At 34.8% G+C, this 22,218-nt stretch overlaps 1 protein-coding gene and 1 long non-coding RNA gene across 3 annotated transcripts; one reads left to right on the forward strand and one right to left on the reverse strand.

Annotated features, from left to right (window-relative positions):
* The first annotated feature begins 8,225 nt into the window (after nucleotides 1-8,225).
* Nucleotides 8,226-9,577, forward strand: LOC104899306 (uncharacterized). The gene is made up of 2 exons (XR_790937.3): nucleotides 8,226-9,072; nucleotides 9,286-9,577. It is a non-coding gene; the product is annotated as an uncharacterized LOC104899306 (long non-coding RNA).
* A 2,711-nt stretch (nucleotides 9,578-12,288) lies between these two features.
* LOC104899307 (phenylacetaldehyde synthase) lies at nucleotides 12,289-21,338 on the reverse strand. 2 transcript variants are annotated; one of them, XM_010686474.4, is made up of 14 exons: nucleotides 21,192-21,338; nucleotides 20,862-20,985; nucleotides 16,413-16,485; nucleotides 16,014-16,244; nucleotides 15,685-15,848; nucleotides 15,168-15,308; nucleotides 14,339-14,398; nucleotides 14,027-14,191; nucleotides 13,725-13,781; nucleotides 13,522-13,586; nucleotides 13,218-13,341; nucleotides 12,960-13,097; nucleotides 12,717-12,864; nucleotides 12,289-12,598 (listed from the first exon to the last, which is right to left on the reverse strand). In XM_010686474.4, coding segments are annotated over exons 1-14 (1,503 nt in total). In that variant the 5' UTR covers nucleotides 21,194-21,338; the 3' UTR covers nucleotides 12,289-12,587. The 2 variants fall into 2 exon arrangements, with proteins under 2 accessions (XP_010684776.1, XP_010684775.1); XM_010686473.3 differs by lacking the exon at nucleotides 21,192-21,338 and having other exon boundaries at nucleotides 20,862-20,993.
* Nucleotides 21,339-22,218: the final 880 nt, after the last annotated feature.

Raw genomic sequence — 22,218 nt, forward strand, 5'->3', positions numbered from 1 at the left:
TAATATATATATATATATATATATATATATATAATATATTAATATATATGTGTGTGTGTGTGTGTTGTGTGTGTGTGTGTTGTGTGTGTGTGTGAGTTATATATATATATATATGTGTGTGTGTGTGTGTGTGTGTGTGTGTGTGTGTGTGTGTGTGTGTGTGTGAGTTATATATATATATATATATATATATATATATATAATATATATTATATAATATATATATATATATATATATATATATATTATAATATATGTGTGTGTGTGTGTGTGTGTGTGTGTGTGTGTGTGTGTATGTGCGTGCGTGCGTGCGTGCGTGCGTGCGTGGGTGGGGGGGTGGGGGGTGGGGGGGTGGGGGGGTGGGGGGTGGGGTGTGGGGGTGTGTGTGTGTGGGGGTGTGGGTGTGTGGGGTGTGGGTGTGTGTGTGTGTGTGTGTGGTGGGTGTGTGTGTGTGGGTGTGTGTGGGTGTGGGTGTGTGTGGGGGGGTGGGGTGTGGGTGGGGGTGGGGGTGTGGGTGTGGGTGTGGGTGTGGGTGTGGGTGTGGGTGTGGGGGTTCATAATCTAATTTTAATGGTGTCGACTCACTCTACATGACCATGAGCATGGTTTGTACTTGCTTTTATTATTGATTATGCTAATAAGAACTCAGCTAATGGTATAACTTGGATCATATTTAGTTACTTATAATAAACCTTTGATCGATGAAGCTTGAGTTGTATGTTTTAAGTTAACTCTCCTTAGTTAATTCTAAGAGAGAGACTTACTGTAATTGTAGTTGAGGTTTGATAACGGTTGTTATCATTGTCGAGTTAAATGTCGATTAATAATCATGAAGTATAAAAGAGTATAAACTATTTATATACAAGAGTATGAGTTAGTGCGTAAGTGGTTTGGTAACTCTCGTTAGTTAATTCTAACTGAGAGACTTTTGTCATTGTAATGGATGTACTATTGAATATGATTATGGATTAATTATGCTGTAAGTTTTATGCCTGGAATTGGATTGAGCCTAAATGCATATATAAATATAAATATATACATATATAAATATAAATATACATATATATATATATACATATACATATATATAAATATACATATATATACATATATATACATATACATATACATATATATACATATACATATATATACATATACATATATATACATATACATATATATACATATACATATATATCATATACATATATATACATATACATATAATACATATATATATATATATATATACATATATATAATATACATATATATATTATATATACATATATATATATATACATATATATATACATATATATATATATATACATATATATATATATACATATATATATGTTAAACCTGAATTACGTATGGAGTAAGTAACTATGGCATATGATTTTTTATTTTTCTAAAGTGAAGTTTTATAATATGGTTGAATCTAAAAGGGGAAAGTAGACTCGTCTGAGTTGACGGATGAGGTGACACGAATAGTGCCCCATGGATTGTGAATCTTGGGGGGCCCATAGGGAAACCTGCCCATTGCTCTGGTGAGGCGAAATCTCGCCGGCTCTCCGTCACCACTTACCAGAGGCCGAACTCCCCTCCCTCACTTCTTGTGTTTCCCCCTAAAATTCTGAATTAACACAAGTTTAATTACCCTAACCTTGTTAGTTTCTTTAAGTTGGACCTAAATCAGATTTTAGTGAGTTAACCTAGTATTGGATTTTTGTTTCATTTCAAGATTTGATTATGATTAGTTAATTGATTATGGGGTATTAGTTTCATTGAGTGGAGTTGTAGGGCTTGTTCTTGATCATTGTTGTTGTTCTTGAAGGGTTATTGTTGTTGTTATGTTGTTGTATTGTTGATGTTGTTGTTGTTGTTGTTGTTGTTGTAGTTGGTGGTTGTTGTGGAGTTGTAGTGGTGGTTATGGTGAAGTTGTTTTTGAAATCAGTTTATAATTTAAATTGTAATTGGTGTTATTTATAAGTTATTGTGATTGAAGGCTATAACTTTCTTGATTAGTTCAGTTTCGAAATCTCAAAATATCTTTCTTTTAATTTGGATTTTGGGAAGAGAGAAATGTTGGTTCTTCCTTAAACTTGTTTCAACTAAGAAAGTTACCTGAATTGATTTCCTTAAATGGCAATTTATTAAGAAATTTTCCTTGATGTTTATTAATGCTAATAAGGTGAAATCATGGGATTGAGTTACATAGTAGAAAAATTATTTGGAGAGTGATGAATATTCTTAGGGGAGGTTACTAGTAAAATTTAATATGTTAGTATTAATAATGAATGTTGATGAATTGATTTTGATATAGCTTAATAAGAATGTCAATATGTGATTGTTGTCTATTGGGTAGCTTACATAATCAAATTTGGATTAATAAAGGTAGTTAGTTTGTTGAAGGTAACTTATTTCTCTTAATGGAATTAGAATGCTATGAGTTAGTAAGATACAATCTAAGTTTCTTTGGTCCTAATGTTGATGGGAAGTTGCTAACCTTTGTATAGTATTCTATATTGTCAAAGTATAGTAGTTGTTGAAGCTCATTGTTGAGTTATAAGTTAAGAGGATAGCAATTAGGAAGTTGTAATAGTTATATTAATTAGTCAAGAACTATTCTACTACACTTTATGACGCAAGTAACCATGCTAGATCACTTAACTTAAGTAGGAAAGCATTTAGTTAAGTGTTTAATTATCAAGAATGTTGAAAGTAGTTAATAACTCATATATTCCAATAGCAAGGTTTATGTATAAATATATCATAGTTGGTGTTGATGAGGGAAAATTCTATAGTGTGGATTAACATAGTGTAGTTAGCATACTAGTTAGAGTTTACTAAAATGGAAGTAAGATGTTTTTATTCTTTTTGTAATACTTAGTAAACAAAGTTAAAGTAAGTATAGTCTGTACTTGGTTTTATTATTAATTATGCTAATAAGAACTCAGCTAATGGTATAACTTGGATCATATTTAGTTACTTATAATAAATCTTTAATCGATGAAGCTTGAGTTGTGTGTTTGAGAGAGACAAACTGTAATTGTTATTGAGGTTTGATAACAGTTGTTATCATTGTTGAGTTAAATATTGATTAATACTCATGAAGTATAAAAGAGTATAAACTATTTATATACAAGAGTATGAGTTAGTGCGTAAGTGGTTTATTAACAGTCGTTAATTAATTTTAACTGAGAGACTTTTGTCATTGTAATGGATATGCTATTGAATATGATTGTGGATTAATTGTGCTCTAAGTTTTATGACTGGAATTGGATTGAGCCTAAATGCATATATATATATATATATATATGTATATATATATATATATGTATATATATATATATATATGTATATATATATATATATATATATATATATATATGTATATAATATATATGAGTTCATATGAGAATGCATACTTATATGAGAAATGAGAATGATATTTATGCGCTATAACTCTTATGAATAAGTGATGTAATTCTAATGAAAAAGTGATGTAACTCCAACAAAAAAAGTATATTAGAAACAAAAATTCAAAATTCAAACTTTTTTTTTGGCTCCAAAATTTTTTAGGTGGGTATAACTCTAATGAACAAGTGTTGTAACTCTAATTCAATCGTGTGGTTGAGATTTATTCTCATTTCTCATGTAAGGAGCATTCTCATGTGATCTTGCCACTATATATATATATATATATATATATATAATAATAATATTATATATATATATATATATATATATATATATATAACCTTAATTACGTATGGAGGAACTATAGCATGTGATTTATATTTTTCTAAAGTTCAGTTTTATAATGTGGTTGGATGTTCAAAAGATGTTAAGAATCACAAGTATTATTGAATGAGTTCTAAGAATGATCTGATTGAGTTATGAATAATATTTGAAAGGAATCTAAAAGGGGAAAGTAGCCTCGTCTTAGTCGACGGATGAGATGACACGAACAGGGCCCCATGGACTGTGAACCTTGGGGGCCCCATAGGGAAACCTGCCCATTGCTCTGTGGGTTGAAATTGGGCGATATATCAGGTAATGTAAAACCTGCGGATGACTGATTGAATCAGCGGAAAAATGTACTCCGGACTAGTCACGGTTATTGGCCAAAATTAGAGCGAATGGTTAGGTGACGATCCCCACTATCGGAGTGTAAGCTTTATCTCCTCCGTCGCGTTCTCTATTCCCTAGCTAGTTAAAACAAAGTTATCTCAAATTGTGAAAGTTATATCGATATTGGATTCTCGATAAGGAATCGTATCGTGGTAAGTTGTTTCTTTATTGGATTCCCGATGAGGAATCATGTCAGGTAAGTAATGAATGTTTATTCAGTATTTGGACATGAATATCGATATTGGTTTTCTGATAAGGAAGCATATCATGGTAAGTTATTGTGATTTTGGATTCCCAATAAGGAATCGCATCTTGTTATTTGATTCCGGATAAGGAATCGCATCTTGTTATTGGATTCCCGATAAGGAATTGTTATAGTGAAAGTTATTATGTTATTTATTGCATGATAAGGGTTTGTTTATAATAGTATAACAGAATGATTGATAGAGTATGAAAGAATAAGTTTGGATTTCCGTTAAGAAATCGATTAAAGGAAATGAAAATTATTGTTTATATCAAAGCTGGTGACCTCCAATTCCTAAACCAATAACTGATTCGATTTCAACGTCAAAACCGCAACAATTAAATTTTGACAAATGACCTGTGTGCCCAACTAATCCGGTAAATTTCCAAATTCGGTAAGCTGATTTGACCGAATCAGATGAAAATTAATGTTTTATGGTCTTAAGGATGACTAGCTTCCATGAGGTTGAGAGATTTTATACTTTAGACTTCATCCTATATGCTAGAAATTGGGTTTGAGTAGGGCTTGCATATAGAGGCAAACGAAACCTAGGATTTGAATTGGGCCTTTATGGACTTAAATTTGGACTTAGACTAGGATGAGCATTCGACTTACATTGGAAGAAGCACATATGATTGACTTTGGAAATGGAGTAGGTTTAGACTTAGATTGGCATGTACTGGGATTAGACTTACATTGGGCCTATGTGGGCTGGACATAGACTAAGCTTCACATAAAGATGCAAAGGAGCTTGGATTTTGATATGAACTAGACTTATATGGGCCTAAATAGACTCTAATGTTAGCGGTCCTAATGTGAATGCATGGACTCAATTCGGATTTGTATGAAAGCAAATGGACTGGAATTGGGTTGATTGGATTAGAATTGTTTAAATTGAATTGAGATGTTTGGAATGAGCTTAGAATTTTGTCTATATATTGAGTTCGAGGGGAAATACGAGGGAAATGCATGTTGAACATAGAAAACAAGCAATCAATAATGTTAAGTAGGTAAAAATAATATGTGGTACCTAAAGTCAAGATCTATGTTTAAAAAGGTGGCTCGAAAAGGTCTATGATTGATCCGAAGATTCCCATCTTTACTTAAAAAGGTGGTCACGTGTAAGACGTACTCCAGTCTCAAGTCAGGTACAAGAGAACAATCCCATGGTTGGGTAGGTTTTGTATGTCTAAGATCCAATGCTTTAGATCATGAAACTTTTTGGAGGGACAAAGTACAAACCCTCCAGGAGTGGCCTCACTCACAGAATGTGTGCTAATGTGGCAAAGATGATTTTCCTTATAGTGGCACATATATATAGCCATGCATACACAAAACTATAATGTTGTTTTAAAGGCATATAACAAGTACACATCATATCTTACAAGCTTAACCCACTCACTAAAATTTAAAATTTTAAATCCTCTCCGGTGGTAGACGTGCTTTTATTGCCTACGAGGGATGAGCACGTATTTCATTACCTCATTGTAAAGGTTTTATTGAAAACCTTTGAAGTCGCCAATAAATCTTTAAAATAATGTTCATAAAACTAAATGGATATTGGGAAACCATATGAAGAACTTAGGGACTTATGTAATGTAGAGCTTCTTTTAATAACTCCATAAATGGTTAATGACAGGAATAAAAATCGCTCACTGATGGCCTCTACTAAATATTGATTCATGTCAAGATTTATGCCATCAAATAACCAAGTAGTATGTTAATGTAATGTAAAATTAATATATGGGAGTTCGTTAAACATAAGCAAGACTAATTTTGGTGGCATGTTATTATGCAATCAAATTACTGGGAACCTAATCCAATAGTACAGATCATCTACTTTATCGTTGGAACATTTATTTAGGTCTTATGATTATCAAAAACAAATATGTAAGGTGATAAAAGAATTAAGGTAAATTCTATATGCTAACCCTCAACTTTTTTTAAATTTTATTTGGTATACAATTTTTATCTTTCCTATATTTGGTAACCCTCTACTCTATTTTTTTTATTTTCTTTAACCTTATTGCATTTTAAAATCATTTTCAATAAAAAACTGATTTTTTAATTACAAAAAATTGATTTTGAAATTAAATAAAAACTCAAACCCTCCCCCACCTTAACCACCCATCCACCCTTTCCCCTTCCCATAGCCCAACCTTTCCCTTCCCAGACCCCCTCCCCCCTCGAACGCTGGTCCTCTAGAAACCCCCTCTCCCACCCTCTAAAAAGCCGTGAAAAACAACCACCACTCATTCGCTGATACCCAGCCCCACTCTAGTGTACCCAAACCTAACCCCCTTCCCCCAAACCATTCTCACCCTCTTTCGGCCCCGAAAATCGAACCTTGTTCCCCATCCTCACTTACCTTCCTCCTCCATCAGACCACTCCTCCTCTGTCTCGCTGCAGCGCCTGAAGTGCGAGGTACCTGTCACTTCAAAGTTCCGATCTTGTTGAATAAACTTTCCAAGGAGGAGGAAGGTAAATGAGGGGGTGCAAGGGGTGGCGACGGGGTCGGTTTTTGGCGGCTAAGTTAGCCACATGTGGTGGCATCGAGCAAAAAAGGGGGCATGATGGGTGGTTATGGCGGAGAGATGCGTGGTTATGGTGGAAGCGCGATGGGTGGTTATGGCGGAAATATGCCAGATTAAGAGGGTCGAGGAGGGGTTTGTCGGAGGGTCAAGGTGTTTGGGAGGGGGGTTGTCAAAGGGTCTGTGGGGAGGAGTTGCCTAGTGAGTCAGGGTTAGGGCGAGGGGAGGAGAGGGGGTGGTAGGATGTATAGCCGATAAAATAGACCTAGACTTGTTGACCTGACCCGAAAGTAAATAGACATGACATGACCCAAACCCGAATCTATCCCACCCGGAAGTTACATGACCCAAAATTGACCCGAACTTGACCCGAAAAGTTGTCATATTAGTTACTTTTAAAACAAATTTAAGGAAAAAGTTGTCATGAAATACTATATATAATTTTGCCATTATCCATTAATCATTTTACATACTCTTATTAGTCTTATATGTGCTTTATTTATTTGCTAGATTGGAAATCTATTTTGACCCGAACTGATCTAACTCGTCCCGGTATGACCCAAAATTTCATGGAGTCGAGATGGACATATACCCGAACGAACATGACCTATCCCGAAGGTAACCCAAACACAAAGATGACCCGATTATGACCCGTTTGCCACATGTAGTAGGTTAGGTTTTTTTTTTTCATTTTAAAATCAGTTTTTGTATAAAAATTAATTTTCAAATATAATAAGGTCAAAGAAAATACAAAAAAAAAAAAAACGATTTTTAAACTAGAATAATACAAACTTTTGTTCGTTCTCTCGCAATAATACAAACTTCTGATTAATTTTAAATAATACAAATTTTACACCAAAATTCCTCCAATAGGGCAATACCGGCCGGTTGGTAACTTGTTGTAGGACGTAAACAAGCTAATGTGGCACTCTCCAGGACATGTGTCGCATTTTTATTGGTTGGTTTTTTAAATCTGGAAAAAAATCTTTTTTTTTCCTTTCTTCTACTGCTCCCCTTCTAGCAGGCTTTTCGGGCCAAAGCAGAACGGGCCGAAATTGGGACGTTTCGAAATTTAGGCTAAAATTTTTTTCGACGTGCCCAAAACCCGTCCGAAATACTATGTATATTTCAAAAGTCTACATCTTCTCCACGAAGAAAATAGGCATTTGCTCGGGTCCCAATACTAGTATATATATATATATATATATATATATATATATATATATATATATATATATATACACACACACACACACTACATACATTTATACCAACTATATTGAGCATAAATAAATTCTTACCGAGGAAACAAGTGTATATGCGTCGGACTATGTGCGTCGCACGCTAGAAGCACTGACACAAATGCTAAGGAGGAGCCTATTTGCATCGCAAATAAGAAAATGTACGATGCAAAAAATGACAGTATATGGATGATAGGGTCATTTGCGTCGGACTTTTATGAGAACGCGACGCTGATGACGAAAGTCATGTGCGTCAGACACAACTAGAGTGTGATGCACATGGCTGGATCCCATGATCTACGTCCCATGCTAATTGGATGCGACATAGATCGTTCTTGTCTAAAAGATGGTGACTTGGATCATTAAGTCCTGTGCGTCGGACATTTGAGCCCGTCTGACGCAAATGATGTTAGCCCGTTTATATTTTTTGGACTTTCAAACCTAATCTCTCATTCACCAAACCAGCTGTTCTATTTCTCCAACTTCTCTCTCTCTCTCTCTCTCTCCAACTCCTCTCTGTCTCCCCAAATCCAAATGATTCCAGCCGTTTATTCCTCAATTCGTTTTCTAAGTTCGATTTTGGTACTTTTACTCTCTCTATAATTTTGTTAAGATTTGAAGTATGGTGATTTCTAGGGTTTTGATTGATTTTATTTGGGGTTTTTGTGTCTACGATAGTCTGCAGATAGGATTTTTGAGAGGAGTGCATTTGTTTCGGCTGTTGTTGGCGGATTTTCGATCTCTCACTCTCGTTGGCGAAGGGCGACTAGAAAAAAAAAGCAAAGGGGTAGTACCACTAGTACATGCTCAATGAGAGATAAAACGAGGCGGGAAAATATCTTCATTTTCTGTCTCTCCTCTCTTCTTATTCTCATCATTGATCATCTTCACTTGCTCAATTGAGGATTTTAGGTCACGATCTCTTTTTCTCTGTGTTTAATTTTAGTTCTTCGCTTTCTCGTGAGTTTTTTTCTTTAAAAAAAATTTGGTGAAATTTTGCGAGAAAAGTTATGTTTATGCAGTGCAATTTAGCTTGAATTTCCTGCAATTGTGCGTAGACCTTGTAATTGAGCAACATTTTTTGTTTGATAATGCGCTTTAATTTTGTATTTCTTCGCTTTTTAGATTTATAAGTTTTCACCGATTCGACGAAGTATTTACGGAGCCGACGAGAGTGGCGATTGATTATAAGATCTGTAATTTATTTCATTCATCTGTGTTCTATAATTTTGTATTTTTCTCTTTTATAATTTTCTGTAATTTTATCTTTTATAATCTTCTGTAACTTTCTCCTTTTGATTTTTTGTAATTTTCTTTTTTGAATTTTTGTGTAATTTCTGCATTTTTTTTGTAATTAGTGTTTGTAAAAAACACTTCTACTCAGTGTAAAAAAACCATTTGTACTATTTTTTTGTAATTAGTGTTTAGTTTTTTTTGTTGAAATTTCAATTGATTTTCTGTAATTTATTTATGGCTAATGAAATTATTATTATGTTTTTACAAAAGTAGCCATTTGCATCGGATGAAGACTTATGTTCGACGCAAATTACTGTTTTAGTGTAAAATAAGGCCATAGGCTTGGGCAGCATGTTGTAGTACTCATATTCGTCGCATGTTACCAATGTGCGACATAGATGAGTCTAGGCTTGTTGGGCTGATGTGGCTTGGCACCTTCCCATTTGCGTTGCATGGTAAACATGGTTCGACACAGATAGCTAATCAACTATGTCGTGTTGTTGTCCGACGCAGATCCTGTATCCTGATCTGCATTAAGACTTGTGCCGTCGGACCCATGTCCAACGCAAATGGGGGCCTTGCATCTGACGCAAATCGTCGATTCTGTACTATTGTCTTATAGGTTGGCAATGAGAATCTGTCGGGGTCTCATTGTTGGAGTCTACTCCAAAGTAGTTGAGTGCCAAAGTAAATGTAAGTTTTTACCAAATCACTGTAAAGTTGGTACTAAATTAGTCATTGTGATACCATTTACAAAGTGACTCTTACTTTGGTACCAAAGTCAAAATAGTCATTGTGATACCAAAATTAGCAATACCAAAGTGACTCTTACTTGGTACCAAAGTATAACTTACATTTTGATACCAAAAGTTACACTTCGATTCCAAGTTGACTGCATTTTGGTACAAGCTTATACTCACTTTGGTACCTTCAGCAGTTCAGCCTATAAAATTACTATAAAATTTTCCTGGTGACCAAAATGGAAAGATGCATGGGTTCAAAGGCTCCTTTGTGGTCGCAATCTCACAACCCCTCCAAACCACATAGATGCGAGTGGTGTGGTGCGTGACTAGATGAGTGTGGATGGGAAGAGCTAGGCCTGGATGAGCTCCAAGGAATCCTCACTCTTGTTGAAATAGCAACAATCTCAGCAAGTGTGGTAGTGAAGAGTGAACGGGAAGTTTTCATAATGTGGTCTCCCTCTAGAAAAGGAAACTTCACTGTTCGAGCTTCGAAGTGCATATCACCTAGAATTGCATGGAAGGAAAGGGGGGTGGGTCCTTCAACTCTCAAGGATAACTTATAGCCGTGGAGGAAATTTTGGAAGGCTCAAGTGCTCGAGAAGTGTAAAATTTAATGTGGCGAGCGCTTTAATTTGAAATGAGCTCCCAAAAATGGACAACCTTGCTCGTAGAGGTGTGTGTGTTGATTGTATGTGCCCTCGCTGTGGAGACGATCCAGAGTCCGTGACTCACATGGTTCTAGGCTGTGAGGAAAGCAAGCTTCTGCGGAAAACATCCCCTCTAAGAATGGATATAGGGTCCTGTACTTTAAACTTGAACGAAATGTGTGAAAGGGTGGCTATGAAGTGTGTGGAGGAACGCTCGTGGGAGATTGTTTAATTTTGCTGAACACCTGGCAACTATGGAACATGCGTAACTCATGGGTGTTTGAAGGGAAGATGCTCGATCCATTCCTAGCCCACACAAGGATTATGAGGCTCTTTGATGATTTTGAAGTTGTTAAGTCCTTTGAAGCCACAAGCTTAGAAACACAAAGCCCAAGAACAAAAGATGGAGTGTGGAGGCCCCCAAGCCTGGTCTGGCCAAGCTAAACACGGATGCTGCACTCAAAAGAAGGGAAGCTAGAGAAAGGAATGGTGGTGAGAGACCACGAAGGAGATGTCCTCATATACAATGGAACAAGGAAGAGATACGTGGGATGTACTGCAAGATGAAGCTTTTGCTCTACTGTTTGGCTTGCGCCTAACGTTCAAAGCAGGTTTTAGACGTGTGGTGGCAGAGGTGGATTGCCTTGAGCTGGTGGGCCTTATTTTGGGAAAATTCGCATATCTCTACCTCTTCTCTTGTAATTGTGAAGGATATTCAAGTCGTAGCTAGATACTCCCTCCGTTTCCTAAAGATCTTCTCTCTTTCCGTTTAAGGGTGTTTCCAAAAGATCTTTCCTCTTTTGCTTTATTCCTTATTTGGCAAAACGAATTTCCCTATTTACCCTCTAATGTCACTATCATATGGTCCACCATTACATTATTAATTCAATTTTACTCTCTTTCTCTCTCCTACTTTAACCCCTTTTTATTTGTTTATTTATATTAACCCCTTTCTTTCTCCTACTTTACTCACACCATGCCCCACACAACTTGATTTTCCTTGGTATCTGTAGGTACAGTAAGTGGGAAGATCTTTAGGAAACGGAGGGAGTATGTTATTGCTTGGTTTTTCGATTTTCGTAGACGATCCTGTAATAGAGTAGTTCTTGCCATGGATAATCTCTTTTGATGAGAAGTTAGTATGGATGGAAGAATGTCCCATCGACATTCTTTCGCTCGTTGTAGCAGACAGAATTCATTTTGAATGTTAATGGATCTATGTTTCCCGTAAGAGAATTAAGCTCATTGGCAGCATTTATACCAATAATGAATTAGGAATTACACGCTAAAAATATAGGAGGGAAAATGTTATTGGAAAAGAAAAATATTTTTCCTTTCTCAAAAAAAAATTTCCGAATTTTCCACCTTCCATAGACTAAGGAATGGAAAACAGATAAATTAGTTCTCCCAAGTCTCAACGGAAAAGTCTTGACGAAATAATCGGAAAAGTAGGAAAGATTAGGGAATTGAAAGCAGGGAAGCTGAGATTATGAGAGGAGGAATGACAAGTTATTTTTCTTCAATTGATATAAACACTCGTACATTCTCCACAAATAATATAATAGAACAAAATGAGCACAAAACACATGCTAACTACATAAGATCAAACAAAAAGCTTCGTAGTTTATTAGCCATAAAAACCAATCGACCCAATCTTTGGAAAATTGGATACAATTAATAATAAATAATAATGATAATAAAGCAGGTACAACTTGAAAAGCTTCAAGCAGGATTGAAGAACTGTCATGCAGCATATATAGCCTCTTTTCCAACAGTGTAGCTCCAAAAACAAGCCGACCATCTAGACTGAACCTGTAAACGGGCAGCATAAAAACAACTCAAAAGCTCAGCTAAATGTCATCAATGGCTTACTCCAAACAAGTGGTATGGCTTGAACCATAATGAACATATCAAATGAATAATGGCATACCATTTGTGTGGATCTCGAGGTCATTTTTATGCGGCTTCAGCAAAGTGGTGGCGTTTTCTTGCAAGACCTCCCATGCTGTATTTATATGCCTCTCTTCTGTAAGTGGAGCTCCAACAGCCAGACGCAGTACATACTTGCCCGATAAAACCTGTCGATTTGAAGAGCAGTAACACTTAGAAACCTAGATACATTGTAAGCACTAAGCAGTAGCAGTTCAAGATAAGAGTTTAAGATATGGCATACTGTGTGAGAAATGAACATCTTTCCAGTAGCATTGACGGATTCCAAGAGCTCACGATTGAGCTTATCACAAAGGTTTTCGTCGTTGGCAGGAGGTAGCAACCGGAAACACACTAATGCAAACGTCCTAGGAGTAATAACCTGTTCATTGAATAAATATAGGGAGTTATCACCTCAGTGAAACCTTCATAACGCTGACATTCCAGGTAGCTTGATAACTGCATTATGCTCTACTATTCTGTGATTTGAATAGATGATTACCTCAAATCTAGAATCTTGACGAACAAGCTCTTCAAATCGTTTCGCCAATGATATATGATTTCTAATATAAGATTGCAGACCCTCCTGGCCGTATAACCGCAAAACCATCCAAAGTTTCAGAGATCTGCAGAAACATTAATCATTACTTCTGCTTTAGATCAAGTACAAGCAAAGAGTCGTATCATATTGAAGTGCCCAAAAGTCAAAACAGGCAATCGAGATTAGGGCAAGATTCTTAAGCCAATACAGGTTTCACTGTTTCAGGAACACATTAGAAACTTCGTAAAGAATGTTCAAGGCTCACCTGAAACGACGACCGAGAGGGATTTGCCAATCTTTGTAGTCCACAACTGTGTTTGCTTCTGATTCCTGGTATCCAAATTGTGTTCGTGAGAAAAACATATAATGTATTGATAATAGAGATTTTATAACAGATAGTTACAGCACAACCAAAATCCAATCTATTATGAAAAACACATGCAGTACAACCACAACATAAGAACTTACTTTGTTTCTTAAATACTCTGGATATGTGGACAAGGATTCAATGAGAGCGGTCCTGTCCTGTAAACAGAAAATGATTTATTAATTCATTTATTAGGTGAGACAAACTTGTAAAGACCCCGTCAAAAAAAAAAAAAAAAAAAACCTTTTAAAGCCAGCATATGTATTACATTTGGGCATAAAGTTCTCCGGCCACAAATAGCACTTTACGCAAAAACGTGACCATCAATCTTAAAATAGTAGCAAGATTTCTATATCATAGTGATTTTAGCTGATAATTGTGCAAAAGATGTCAGGTAGCATACCCTAACCCAGAGAGCTGAGCAATCAAAATTTGTAAGGAACCATTTATGCGCGTTCATGCAAAATGAGTCGGCTTCTTCAATACCATCAAGATAGTGGCGATATTCAGGACATATACAAGCACTTCCAGCATAGGCAGCATCAACATGATACCAAATTCCATTACTCTGTCAACATTTCAAACAAGAAAAGCCTCATAAATCAGTACATGCTTCAGACATAGTGGCAAGTATTTGTATCGTTGGGTAAATTTCTTTTAGGCTAGATCAACGACTAGGTTGTACTTGAGGCATATATTCACTCTAATTGCATACCTTAGCAATCTTTCCAAGAGCAAGCAATGGGTCGACTGCAGTTGATGATGTTGTCCCAATCTACAAGCAATTCGAAACACACTTTAGTAAGAGCTCTTGGTTTCAGTCCTTGTATTGCAATTTGCGAACTACTATAACAACTCATGAATGAATACTTGCCCGAAGGAAAATAATAAGGCTTCTTAGTTATACATATATGTTACATTCTTTTATTCTAGGCCATGCTAGTAGTCCAAAGCTAATTCTTTAAAGGTACCACGGCCAAAAAAAATGATGCAACCATTTAGACATGTGCTTGCAAGCATTATAACAACACCATAAAGTAGTAAGTATCCTAATATAGACCAGTACAGAGATTTTTGAAAAAGGAAGTGCAGCAAAAAAAAGTCCCCAGTAAGGAACCAGCAAACAAGAGATATTGTCAGCCGAATGATCACACGAGATATTGTAAATGAGGGTTATTGTTTGTCAAGTGCGGACATGCCAATCAAAATACTTTAATAAGGAGATCCTCATAGAGCGGAGGTTATCATTAAACAAATATTCATATGTACTAGCGACATCATTTGATTCATCATAGTTTAATGATGGTTGAATATGAAAGAATGCCATCCACGATGATGGTTACTAGTAACCAAACCCTGATATGTGAGATCTTCTTGGCCTACTTTTTAAGCTGCTCTAAATTAGATATTAAACTATCAGATAAATGGTCTTTTACAGTAGAGACTTAAGCTGCTGAAGCAATTCATAATTTTAATTAGCTCCACCAAAACAACAAACAATATTATGATCAACATGACTGAGAAGTGATGATGGATTTCCTTACAGTAGCACATAAGAGAAGAGGTATGAGGCCAGAAGCAATATCTTGCGAAACGGCTTTAGAGAGTACTTCAGGAGCAAGAGAATATGCACTTGAAGAATCTGTTTTCAAGATCCTAATGTTCTCGGGATAGATTCCTGCAATCTTTCATCAGAAAGCAAAGATAACATAAAATTTGAGAATTAAACAAGTCATACAAACTGATTAGATATTCAACTACATAAGCTAAATCCCTCCTTGTTCACACCCATTTAGGAACAAAAATCAACTGTTCTACATGAATAATCTCAACGTGTTTTCATACTTTGTCTGCAACCCAAAGCATTAAACTTGAAAAAATGTAATGACACAATATAAAGTGTTCCCATTAGTACTAGAACAATAGTTTCATAAGTTTTGATGATCCAACTCATATTATTGTGCACAAATCACATAGTGATACAATTAGAAACAATGAGCACATGACTCTCAACTAAATGGCAGAAACACGGGGATGAGAAAGAGATAGTTATCAAATTACCTGACAAGCTTTTTGCATAGAAGCATGTGTTTGATCTGCTGAATAGACAACAAATTTCCCGAGAGAATCTTTCCCAACCTTTTTTGACATCCTATCACGGGCAGCCAACAATGCGACTAGAACAGCTTCACTAGCAGTTCCCTGTATAACACCACCACCTTGTCCTGCAATACCATTTCCAGCAGTATTAGTCAACCATAAACATTACAAGGTAGTATTTTTCCTGCAAATCCAATCAGCAGAGTACATTGCACTAATATATATATATATATAATATAATCAAGGTTTTGATGAATTAAATGCAGACACACTACATCAGCAAGGCTTACCAGTAGAAAGGAAGAACTCAGGTAGCTTAAGCAACTTTGCAAGCCAATCTAGAACAATTACTTCAAGTTCGGTTGCTGCAGGGCAGCTAACCCAGCTAAAGCCAACAATGTTAATGCCAGCGCTAAGCATTTCTCCCAGGAATCCGGCAATACTGCTGTTAGAAGGGAAATAAGCATAATATCCAGGGCTTTGCCAATGCGTTACTCCTTGAAATATTTTTGATCTTACATCTGCAGAGATACCAAATCAGTTAGTCAATTATGCACTACAGAACATCTAAAATTCTGAGTACAAATTAGTGAAGTAAGACAGACAATTTAATCTCGAAGATAAGTAGAACATGCTCACTAATGATCTAAGTTTGTATAAATAGAATGGAAATGAAATAGGGGCCTAACCATCAAGGACATTCTCTAAAGATTCTGGTTGAACTGGTGGAGAGTCTGGTAAGAGATCGCGAAGATACCCTGGCTGCATTCCATAGAGAAAGCATTGGTAACAAGATTCTAATTTGATCCAAGCATGTCAAAGTATGAACATAAACCTATTAGTCTTGCAATATATTACCCATAGTTTTAAACGACATAAGAAGCAGGACTAATAACAAAAGGAAGAATTGCAGATAAAACCTAGTAACCGCATTTCAAGACTAGTAATGGCTAAGCAAGTCATATAAAGGTCTAATAGAAGTACAGAAATCTTCAAGCGGTGATCATGATTATTAATTATTTACACTTAGAGACCATGAAACTGGATGGTTCTAATAATTCAACTTAGCCGGAGTTCGGGAAATGAACTCATTCACACACTTACAATAAGCCATGTCCTATACTACTATATGCTTGCACCTCTGTATTAGTAGAGTAGCTATACCATGGGTGTCATGCAAAAGAAAAACCCTTAAAGCCCCAACCAAATTTGAAGTTTGAGCACAATTTACAAGACTAACAATTTAATTCTGTGAAACTTGATGTCATATTTGTCTTCATTGCTTGTGGACAAAAAGGGGTTGGTTTTTATTACTCGATGTTAATTTATAAACTTTATTTTTCAAACTTCTGAACTCATAGAAATATAAACAAAAAATACAAAAAAAGTTTTTAGAGGTTAAATTTTTTCAACATGGTACTAAATTTTCACTCCGATTTCAAAAAAAAAAATTGGATCCACCAATGGGCCTTGCTATGAAAACATACAAAGTTAAATATTGGGAAGGAAAACACATCAATAAACAAATATTGGCAGTATGGATCTTTTATTATTATGTGGTACTACCAGTCAGAGTAGGTAATTTGTGTGCAGGTCCATTCCTATCATAAGGTGCAGACTTTATTTTAATAGGGAAAACATGCAAATGGAATGCACCTTTATTTAATGATGGCTTACTCTTCATATTGTTGAAGACAATAATAGTACCATTATATATATAAATTTCTAGCCGGATAAGTATAACAATACAAAGCTAGTTTAAACTACAAGTAAACAAAACAAACATTAACAGGATCTAGTCTGCACATTCTAAAGTAGATGATGCCATACACAAAACAACATTTCCGTAACAAACATGATCTAGTCTCTTAATTACTTAATCCGAGTTGCCAACTGGCCATATGCACAATTTATTTTTTGCAGATATGTCCAAATATATTATGGCAGATTTCGTTTTTTAGTCATTTTTTAAAATTCACCAGTCACCATGATAAAGATCTCCGAATAAAAATATAAAAGGGAAATGACTAATGAGCGTCCTAGATGACTTTTTGCAAGTATTTGGTCTAGAGCAGCCATACATCACTAAAATGTCAGCAGTGATATTTGGTTAGAAACATTGATTTTATGCTTCAAAGAAAAGAAACATTGATTTTAAAGAGCAGTTAACAAAGTAGGTAGTAAAATTAAACCAAACAAATTATTCTCAAGTTGATTACAGCCTTTGACATGTCGAAGTTCTATCTCAATTGCCATGTCAAACTAATTTGGCGGTTCATCTCACTATACCAATATGCATATTGATAACTGAAGATATCATTATTTTATAATGAAAAACTACTGAAATTAGCATGCTGGAATATTAGTCATATGTTGATAAGTACTAATCAACTTTTTAAGATCCTATGCATCTACAGTTGTAATCCCTTTCTCTAGATAACACCCCTCCCCCAACACTCAAAAATTCTTATACAGCTAGTATACCATGTGGGAATATACTCCCTCCATTTCACAATATAAGGCACACACGATGTTCGAGATCGAACTTTGACCGTTTATTTCTCTCAATTTATGTTGATAGAAAATTTAAAAAAAAATAATATTATTAATAGTATTTTTCAAGTCGAATCTAAAGGTATAATTTTTAAAATTTTTATTTATTGTATTTCAGATATATTTGTGGTCAAAGCAAATTTTCGTAAAGCGTGAATGTCTTATATTTTGAAACAGAGGGAGTAACACTTTCACAACAGAATATTTACATCAATTTTAGAGAAGATTTAATGCATAAACTCCTAACTAGTAATCCAGTTCCTAACCACAGTAGTAGCATTTATTACTAAGCTTGATTTCACAGATTTTGATATCAGTATTATGGATAATAATATTAAGGAAAATGTTTGAGTAACCCTTAGAGTTGCCAACTCTCTTAGACATTAATATGTATGTAATAAATGAGGAGAGAAGAGATATAAAAATAATGTTTTAATGTATTCCTAACCAATGAAAATTCAATAATAAAAGGGTTGGCAACCATTAGGGTCACTCAATTAATGTCCTAATATTAATGAGTTCGGTAGCATTTGATGGATAATTTGAGTAAATGCATTTCAATATATTCATCATAACTCTTAACCAAATTTGAGAGGGTCATTGATTACTAATAAATCAGAAAGTCAGAAAGTCAGAAAGTCAGAAAGCAACATGTAAGAAACGATCACGTTGAAAATAAAAAGTTGTCACTCTGCCTATTGACAACTTTCATATGATACTCCCCCTCCTTTCAAGAACTTAATTATAAAACACAATTATTGAATGAATCTTATTAATGGTGTGAGATTTAACTAAGGCTGTGTTATTTACAGATGATAGTAAGAAACACATGAAAGATTTTGGTAATTTGTACAGCAGTAAAAAAAAAAAAAGGCCAAACATCTAATCGAACGATGGAGTATGTTGAACATGCAATACATAAAATGGTGCGTTTTACATATGATCATTGATGTTATCAACAAGACATTTTCTTGAGACCACTCAATTCATTTTGCGTTTATCAAGGACAAATCCCATGAATGCAATTTTTCTTGGTTTTGTCGTTTACGGTGGGGTCAGTCCTCTATTTGTGGCAACTAGTCTAAACAAGGAGATGGTAGGTTTACATTTATGTACAATGCCTCATTTTCTCCGCATTTCAATTGTACGGTACCAAGGTAAGCTTGGCGTAGTGTTAAGGAAAGAACCTTCCAACCTCAAGGTTGCGGTTCGATCCTGACTAGGGGCACTTTTTAGAAGAGGGTTTCCCCTTACCATCCCCCAATCTCAAAATGGTGCGGTAAATTCAGGTGCCAGTCTGACAGACACCTTCATCTTACCCAATACTCCCCGCTGGGCCAAAAGAAAAATTCAGCTGTACGATTGTAGTATCTTAGTATATGATCATTGGTTTTTTATTTTAAAATGGAATATGAAAACAGGAGGCTCTTTTTAGCAGTGTTTTGGGGTTTGGTATACACTACACAAATCTTAGATAATAAAATACGACATTCTGTGATATTAATGGTTGTTTGGCTGCTCTTAATAAGTGAGGTAGAACTTCCTAAAAAAAATACATCTTTGCCAATCAAATAACCTCACTTTATTTCGTATTTTATATCAACCAAACATCTTATTCTAAATCATGATACCATTGTCTTAGAAATGTGGGTTCAAAATTTACTTTGCTTCACACCATATATATGATATTTAATCCCATGTATTAATACTCGCTCCCTTCCTAAATAGCATGTTCATTTTTTGGGTACAAGTATTAGGAAAAAATCATAAATCATAATTAAATATAAAAGTTAGTATATTTTTTATGAATTGTTTATTAAATAGGGAGAACGTGGACTATATGAAAAAGTGGGTGATATTACAAAAATTGAAATCAAAATAATATTTTAATTGATAACCCAATACCAAATAAGAAAATAAAAAATCTATTTAGAACATACATAGATAAAAAAAATAGACACTCTATTTAGGAATGGAGGGAGTAATATGACACCAACTGAAACAACAGCCACTCCTTTTATTTCTTTTTCCTTGTCAAACTACTAAAGCTACCTCCTAAAGTCCCAATTCTTTAGGTTGAGACTTGAGAATTTTTAATAAGTAAAAACCCAGTGTCATTTCTCAATAATTGAAGATATTGAAAAAGTGAAAATGCAATATAATTATGTCATATCATTATTACTGATGAGTGATAATGAAAAGACGAAACCTTTTTCGTTTCTGATGAAAAGTTTCTTGATCTTTTTTTCAATAAAAAATTGTATAAATACCGAGTATTGCTCGTGTATCAGAGTATCTAGTATAATTATGAATCCATACACTCCTCAATAATTAATTGAGCACATTCATCATCATCAATACCACTGAGTCAGTCACATTCAGTAACCAACCCCCAATTTAGGAGTAGTGAAATACCCAAAAAGACCCCACCGCTCAGATACCCTATAGGCTATATTCCCACCAACTACCAACAGTAGAGAGAGAAAGTAGAGTATTTTATTTTATGAATTAAAAGTACTCCGAAGAGAGCCTTGAATCCAATATAAGGGATTCCATCATATAGAAAGTAGAGAGATTAGATTAACCTGAACTTGGCTAAGAACAGGGAAATTTTCAATGTTCTTGTAGTAATCAGCAACAAAATCCACCATTTTATGACCATATTCTCTCAACTGTTCTGAATCCATCGGCTTCAACTTTTCTCCTTCCCTGTTCATTTAGCATAACAATAACTATGAATCAATAAACTGTTTACTAAAAAGACCGTCTTACTTTATTATTAGACGAAAAGGGGTCACTTGGAAAAATACAAGTGACCCCTTTACAACAACAAATAATGTAACAGTATTATGAGACCCTCTCATTTGAGTATTAGCAATAAGTAATATAAAACGAGAGGAGTTAGTGGTTCGTACATTTTTGTATGAGTTTAAAAGAGAGAGAGAGAGAAAGACTTTGTTTAGAGTGAATGTATTGAGGAAGAGGGAGAAAACTTGAAACTGGTTTTCTCTCTCTAACTCGAAAACTCTTAGATGGTCTTCTAACGAAGGAATGCAGCAGCTTTTATATAGCGAAACTACCAACTACTCCGCGTTATAGCCAAGTCAATGATCATGATAGTGACTCCCTTTTTAGGGGTTTTTTCTATTTTATTTTATAATAGACTATGTTACTCTTATTATGACCACAATGTAAAATATACTAGTTCTGTTCTAGTTACACTTTCACTATTATTAATGTTCACAAATTTTTATTAGACTATTATTTATGATTTATGGTTAAAAGAAAATATAATCATGTCAGATTTTGTTAGTATGTACCTTTTGTTTATTATACGAGAAAAATATATTATAATTTTACATAATTTATCATTGGTTATATTATACGGTTTTGTCACCAAGTATTTATGAGAGTTGTTAATATTTACTTGGTATTTTTGCGTTTTCCAATATTCACTAGGTACTCCTGAGATTTGGAGAAATGTCTTTTCATTCAATGTTTTTTAATGATGTAAGGAGAAATCTTGACAAATTAAAAGAATAAGAAAATCATATCTTACCAAGAATAAGAATCGAGTACAAGACCACCTAAAATCAAAAGGAAACTCTAACCATTAAACTATTCTTCTCCCTCACTCTCCAATCAAATTGAGGTGCCATATTTATATGTATCTGTTCGTTGACAAAAGGAATAGATGTATCAAAAATTGACTTGATCTCAATCAAACTCAAGAAAAATAGGTTAATCAGGACGTTGTGATCCAACATTCAATTTTTTTTTTCCAATGCAAACGGACTGGGAATTTTGGGGTCAAACTCAAATTTCAATGAGTTGAAAACATTTTGTTCTTTTTAGGGAGAGAACGTTTTGTTGATATAACCATATTGTACCATGTTAATGACTGGATATACATAATATTAGAAAATTAATTAATATATTTGG

Source organism: Beta vulgaris, chromosome 7 (assembly GCF_026745355.1).
Source record: "Beta vulgaris subsp. vulgaris cultivar EL10 chromosome 7, EL10.2, whole genome shotgun sequence".
Taxonomy (NCBI): domain Eukaryota; kingdom Viridiplantae; phylum Streptophyta; class Magnoliopsida; order Caryophyllales; family Amaranthaceae; genus Beta; species Beta vulgaris.